The sequence below is a fragment of the Cupressus sempervirens genome, chromosome 1 (genome assembly GCF_028749045.1).
Source record: "Cupressus sempervirens isolate cs-2001-9-10 chromosome 1, ASM2874904v1, whole genome shotgun sequence".
NCBI classification, from domain to species: Eukaryota; Viridiplantae; Streptophyta; class Pinopsida; order Cupressales; family Cupressaceae; genus Cupressus; species Cupressus sempervirens.
In genome coordinates, this window is record NC_143118.1 from 817,543,007 (window position 1) to 817,550,543 (window position 7,537).

At 34.8% G+C, this 7,537-nt stretch overlaps 1 protein-coding gene across 1 annotated transcript in view; it reads right to left on the bottom strand.

Annotated features, from left to right (window-relative positions):
- The window catches only part of LOC149580371 (patatin-like protein 2), a 69,342-nt gene extending 62,204 nt beyond the window's left edge, over nucleotides 1–7,138 (bottom strand). Inside the window, exon 1 of the mRNA XM_089804296.1 lies at nucleotides 7,093–7,138. Coding sequence (XP_089660422.1) covers nucleotides 7,093–7,138 — 46 coding nt within the window. The remainder of the gene's footprint in view (nucleotides 1–7,092) is intronic.
- Nucleotides 7,139–7,537: the final 399 nt, after the last annotated feature.

Consider the following 7,537-nt stretch of genomic DNA (forward strand, 5'->3'; position numbering starts at 1 on the left):
AAATAAAGGATGAGATGATGCAAGAGTTTAAAAGTTTGACCCTTGAAGGAGGAAGAAGAATGATAAAATCATCTAGGGTTTTGCTTTTACCAAATTGAGATATTGTAGATGCCATGGTCTTTAACACTATTATCAAGTAGTTAAGTGCAAAGGAAAAGGTGAAAATGGGGCTAAGAGGTGCTAAGTTTAGTGAAGATCATGTTGCCTTAGTAATATGGTCAATGAGAAGAGGATCAGAGCCAGTTCATCTTAGATTGATGATACTGACATGATAGGAAACTTGATTGTAAAAAGGGTAGAGGATGCTCCAAATGAGGAGGTTGGAGAGCTAAACGTTGGAATAGCAAACCTCACCCTAGCCATAGCCATGATGGAGAAAAAGGAAAAATTAAAACTATAAGAAAAATATGAATAGGTTCTAGGGGCTTACAATAAAGAAGTGCAGAAAAGAATAGAGCTTGAGAATAAGATGGAAAGATGGTCTAGTAGACCTAGAATTACTTATATTCATCCTCTAGTTGATCCTTTTTAATCAGATCCTCTTATATAAATTCTAGACACCCCATAGAGACCTTAATATTATATTGCAAAGGATTTTGAAGAAGAAAAGAACAAACTCTGGGTATTGCATGTAGAGCTAGATATCTAGTATGAAGACAAATTGAGAAAAGAAATCATGTATCTGGAAGATAAAATTGGCTAGCCTACATTTTATGAACAATTGGAAAAAGTAATAAACATATGGAATGAGCTGAAAATAAATGAGGATGCTCTGAAGCCAATTGTAAACAAATGGAATAATAGAGACAAGGATGTCACCCTTTTATGTTTCTCAATCATTAGTCTATCTTGTGAACAAATAGAAAAGGCTTTTCACTTGACTAATGATCTCTCAGAGTTTGATAATAAAAGAATTGCATTACAGAGGAGAATCACAAACTATCTTGCAAAATATAGGAGTAGAAACTTTGAACTCTTCCCCCATGCACTGAATAAAAAGGATAAATTAAAAGATAAAGAGGAATAGGCCAAGGAATTGGATGATATATAATGCCTTAGGATGAATAGGGTCATAAATAAAAAGGGACAAGCATGGTGGTAAAATACAAATGAAGAAGTTGTTAAATTCAAATATTATATGATTCTTTAAGAGAAGAGTTTATTGAAATAGATAAATTAGGAGAATATGTTTTGAAGAAATAGCATGAGATATTGAGTTTTGATTGGCCAGATGACACAATTTTTGACAAGTGAATGGAAAATTTTGTACATGCAAAGCAATTAGAACTTGGTGAGACTGATGATGATGAAATGGAACAAGATAAGTTCCAAACAATTGATGCCTTAGTTAAAGCAAAAGAAGAAAAAGATAAATAACTAACTACAGTAACAAGCATAGAGGCCCAAACTGATGACTTGGTAGCAAGAGAATCATGTGTGACTATTAGTTTGTTAGTATAAGATGACATGGATGGAGAAACCCCGAGTTCAACTTAGTTTTCAAATATCAGAATAGGGTCTATCATAAGCAAGTCTAATAGCGACATGCTCTGAGGAATGACAATTATGAAAAAACCAATCATGAACTCCTCAACAAAGAAGTGCAATAGAAGTAGTCCCCACAAAAAGAATATTCATGATACAAATCATTCTTTTGCATCATTTTTTGTCTTTTATGACAGTAAATTTTGTAAATATATTTTTTTCTTAAGGACAACTATCAATACTCTCTAGGCCTGAAGCTTATTGCATCTCATACTATATAACTAAGATTCCATGCCTAGAGAGGGGGTTCAAACTATTGTGCAATTTTTAGTTTTTGCTAGTATGAAGGATATGCATAAGAATGAATTTTAGGCAAGATTGTTGATAATATTGATTATAATGCAATCAATTAGGTCAAAATAGTTGGATAGACTCTGAATCCCAATGGATGAGGCACTAATAAATTATTTTATTTTGCATATGAAGAGATCATGGATAAGCATTAAGCAAAATATTAAAATCAAAATCAATTGTACTTTAAATGTATGAAGAGTATAATGGCTGGTCAATACTTGTTTGCATTTAATCTTTGTGTTTTAGTTAGCTTCTGTTACCCGAAATTACCTATAAATCTAAGAAGAATTATGATCAAACATCTTCTATAGGGGATGAATATTATAATAGGATGTCATTGAATGAATGAAGTGTGAAGATAATATCAAATTTTTGAATCTTTTTATCCCTTCTTTGCACCCAACTTGGTCTTGCAGAGCCTAAAGAGTAGGAAATCTTTATGATTTATTTGAAGTTGGGTCCAGGTCTAAACACTTCTTAGTTGATCATTGGAAATAGCTAATCCTTAGACTAAATTTCTCTTCACCATCTTGGTATCAGGTATTTTTCTACTTGGAAGTTTTAAAACACCAAGAAAATGATGACCCTACTGGGGATTTGTTGAACACATGCTGATGTGTGAAAAGTATTACAGTTTTTGGTGATATTTAAGTATACATTTTTTTGGTTTCTTTCAAGATATTACTCATGGTTATGTGACAAACCTTGAGAATTTAAGAGTGGAGAAATTCCCAATACCACAGGTGTAGACTAATGTATACTATCCTTATAGAAGTGTCTTATCTAGTAAGCAAGAGTGGTAGAGTGTCTTATCTAGTAAGCAAGAGTTGTAGTCCCAAATTCTTTCCGATTGGATTTATTTATGTGTCAGATCTTTTTTATGTTATGCCATGATATTTTATATGAGTCAAAAGTTTTTTCATGTTATATTTTCCTAGAATAGGGTGGTGACTTGATCAAGGTTTTGAAACTAGTGCTTACTGACAAGTAATTTCCACAAATGGTAGACAAGAGAAAGAGTACGAGCTTATAAAAGAACCAATCTAGAAGTACCATTGTATATTGATTTACCCCAAGGTGGTAGGAAGAAACAAAACAAGAAGAAAGTAGATTTAAATCCTACTTGGAAACCAAGGGGTAACATATCAGTAAACTCTCAATACCAACCTGTGGTAGGAAGAGAATCTTCTTCATTAAGCTATGAATCAGAAAACACAAGGCTTTTAGGAGGGATGTTTAGTACCCCATTACAACAAGAGAAAGCCTATCAAGATAAAAATATATCTTCAATGGGAGATGCATTACATAGACCAGATGTGATAGATGAAATGAATCATAGGCTAGCATATAAGAATTTTATGGAAGATCCTTTTAATCCTAAAGTAGCTCCATATGTATAAACAAACCTTATAGATCTTGATGACCCCGATCTTGTTGATTCAGAAGCAACTTCTGTAGATCCAAAGGAAGTATACTAAAAAATAGGAGTCCTAAAGAAATGGATTGTAGAAGAAGAAGCCAAACATGCTCATTTGGAGAGAGAAAGAGAGAAAGCCACCTTGAATGCTCTCATTGAGAGAGATAATTTGCTTAGGAGCATGGCTGCTGTAAAAGAGAAGAACAACAAATTAGAAGAAAGGATGTCAGTTCTACATGCTAATGTTTTTGGAGATATAGATAGTTTGAGATCTAAGGTTTTAAAACAAGAAAAATTCATAAGCCAGAGGAAAGAACTTGTTATGTCTCAAGTTCAACCCTATAAGCTTGATCAACCAGATCATGTAGAGCCTACTCTGAAACAAACATATAAAGGAAAAGGTAAGGTTGTAGGAATCTAGATGAATGAACCTCAAGTTGTACCAAATAAGTCTACAAACCCTCTCATGTCTATGTTAGATTTGGATTTAGAAAAGGCCAGAAAGGAGGAGGATCTAGCAAAGGAGCTTGAAAAAGTTGAAAATGAAGCTCAGGCAGTAGAAACTAGAAGGAAGATTCAATTCAAAAAATCTAATTCTGCCTTAGCCTCATGGCAAAATTTATCCACCCAAGCCACAACTTCTATCCCCACCTATGGACCAATAGTCCCTAATAAAAATATATCTGAATGTACCACTGCTTCATCATCTACCACTAGTACCCAGATCCCTATGGTTCAAACACAGTAGTCTCAAAGCATTATCCATAACTAGACCAATGCAGTAAGTACATCTAATGTTGTTGGTTTTCACAAGAAGCCTATACATCAAAAAATTCAGACAAATTTCATTCTTAAGTATTCTTGGTTTCCCACATCCAATATCATTTATCCTTAGAGATAAGGTTGTGAAGTTTTTAGGAAATAATGTTGTTACCGGTGAGGAACATTTGAGAATTTTCATAGAAATGTTAAATAATTTTGAAGTAGAACATGAGGATATAGTGATGAAGTTATTTGTGCACTCATTAATAAAAGATGCAAGGGACTGGTTAAGAAGATTGTCAGATGATAACATTAGTTCATGGACTGATTTGGAAAACTTATTCAAAGAACAATATGTAGATAACACTAATGTTGGCTTCATGTTGAATGATTTCAACAACATCAAAAAGAACCCTAATGAATCTCCTTTTGATTTCAATGTAAGGTTTCAGAAGTAGATGTATAAGTTATACTAGGTGATGGGATTAAATGAAGATGTATGCCTCACTACATACTTAAATGCCTTTGATAGTAAAATGGCTTATCATTTGAGAGACAAAGATCCCAAAACTTTAAGGGATGCTTACAAGATAGCTATGAATATTGAGAACAATAGGAAAGCATTTGGTAAGATAGGAAGGAGAGATGACCCAAAATTGTTCAATCTTACGAACAATAAGAAGGAAAATGATAAATCTACTATAGGTAATAAGCCTGAGGAAGATATAATGGGTCCAGTGTTGGGTTTATTGAAAAAGATAAACCCGCCCACTTTCAATGCAAAAAAATCTAATGCTGGTGAAAAAGCCCCAATGAACAACAATCATTTTAATAGGCAACCAAGAATGCAAAACTATCCATACACTATTTAGTGGAAATATGGTATACCTATTCCCAACTAGAGCCAAATTATGAAAGATAAGGCTACCCTAGACCCTCTACAAAGAAGTTCTCTCAACATAATAGATGATGTGCCATGGTGCATCATATGCCAATCACCTCACTCAGACTATTGTATAGTAGCCTAATCATTTGTTGCAAATCAAAATGTCCAGAATGAGAAGGAATAGGAAGAAAAGAATCATGATGATGTAAGCTACAATATGGTTAATATATGTGATGATTATGAAGATTCTAATCTAGAAGAACATGAAAGTGATATTGCTAATTAGAGAGTTGTTTACCAGTTACACCATCAGCAAGTATTTTTAGATAATGAAGACTATGATGAAGATAAGGTATGTACTACATCCTCAAATGTTGGTGATATAAATCTAAGAAAGCCTTCTAAAGAGGAGATTGATAGAATCACAATAGAAATTGTCTCTCAAGTCCATAGTAATTACAATTTGAGAAGTAGGATAGTTAACAATGAAATTGGTAAGCCTTCTGGTATCTTCATAAAGGATATTACTCATAAGATGAAGGATAATAGTAAGAAAGATAGTTTAGTGATAGCAAAGATCAAAGGCAGTAAGGCCAAGAAATGGGAACCTAAGAAGAAAGTCCAATTTTAGATAAATGAGACAGTTAAGGAAAATACACAAGAAAAGAAATTAGAATCTACTGTTGCTAAACAAATAGAGATGCCTATTTTTTAGAAGATCTTAGTTTTAGGTATTCTTTTAAGTTACCCTATTGTATGTGATCCAATTGACATGATATCTATGCTATCTCAAATCACTGTCAAAGTGCCTTTATTTGAATTATTTAGAATAGATGAACATAAGAGTAAAGCTTTATCATGGTTGGGTGGGATAGGTAACTGACGAAGGTATGCACTGATACCACTAATGAAGGGCCACACCACCCTTACCAACTCACAACCAAGAATGCAACAATATGGAGACCAAGAGAAATAAAAAATGCTTCACAAGAAATTTTATTATAAATTCAAAAGCAATTACAATAACATTTCTACAAGATCTCTCAAGATCCAATCCAAACCCAAGCTAGTCCATATCCACACTCTGGTAGAAACCTCTGAGATCTCAACTTGTGCTCGCAAGCCACCAAGAAACCTCCTTGTTTCTAAACTGCAGTCACTAGCTCTTCTCACAAACCTAATCCAAGATCCAAGTGTAAACTACCTTACATTCGGCGCTCTGTCTACACACTCACAAGTCCATCACAATCCTGCTGCAAACTGCCTCACATTCGGCGCTCTGTCCACAAACTCAGGAAAACTCACTCTTCACTTCCTCTTTCTCTTTCACACCTTGAAGCTTTTCCTTCCAAAGCTTCACCTTCTCGAGCTTCTACTCCTCGAGCTTCCACTTCTCACGCTACTCCTTGAGCTTTCACTTTCTTCTCAAGCTTCTCCAAGCTTGTTTTAGAAATGTTCATATGCCTTGCTTAAATAGGCACTTACCACCCAATGCATGACTTATCCACAACCTTCTACAATATCCACAACTTTCTACAATATTCATAACTTTCTAGAATTCTTCCCACACACCTCGATAAATGGAATGACAACCATTTATTTTTTTATTTTTTCTATTATGCCACCTATGCACCTCGAAAATAGAAATTCTCTTTTCCCTTTCTTTCCTCTTTTTTTTATTTTTTATTATTTCTCTTCTAATTTTCGTCACTTTCTCTCTCCTCCATAAATTTTTATTTTTTTTCAAAAAAAAAATTTCCCAATAATTTTCCCATGCAAGATGCTCCTGCATCAGACTCCCTCGGTAGATAGAAAAGTGTGTCCCACACTTTTTCGCCAAAAGAAAGATCTACCACCATCTTCATCTTCACCAAAGGCTTCCACCTCAATAGGGACAACAAAACCACCATGCAAATCTTTCACATCTGCATCACTCTATCAAACACCAAAATCTCAACCATCCAATCAGCATGCTCACTCCCAGGAACAAACTGAACATAATGCTTCAACAAAAAACTCTCATCCACATCAACAACTAGTGAATCCACACTAGTAGCAACAAAATCCGCATTAGCAACAACAAACTCCATATCAACACCAACATGTAGATCACCATCAATACATGCCAAACTCTCAACACCAGCAACCTCATTGCTCACAACAAGATGTTCTGCAATACTTAACTCACCTCCAACAATTGGATCATTCACGACCGAGTGCTCCACAATATCCATGTCAGACTCAACCAACTGACCATGAAAACCTACCTCTATCCCAACATCAACAACATTAGGAATATCTTCAGCAACAACCTCTAGTTGCTCTGTAGGTTCTACATTAGGCTCCACAAACTGATCAACAAAACCATCCTCTTCCACCTTGACCTTCTTAGCTTGATCAGCCAATCTAGCATCCAACCGAGAAATCATATTAGAAAAATTTCTCTCCACTATATCATGGATTTTTAGAATCATCTTAAGGTCCAATCCTCTTGGAGCCATCTCCCAAGATCTTCATAAACCCTCTGCAACAAATCCTTCCCACACTCCTTGTGACAACCTCAAATTGTTTGCAAGTCAGATCGCAACCTGCCACCTTGTACAAACAATCAAGAACCACATCACAAGTCTAGG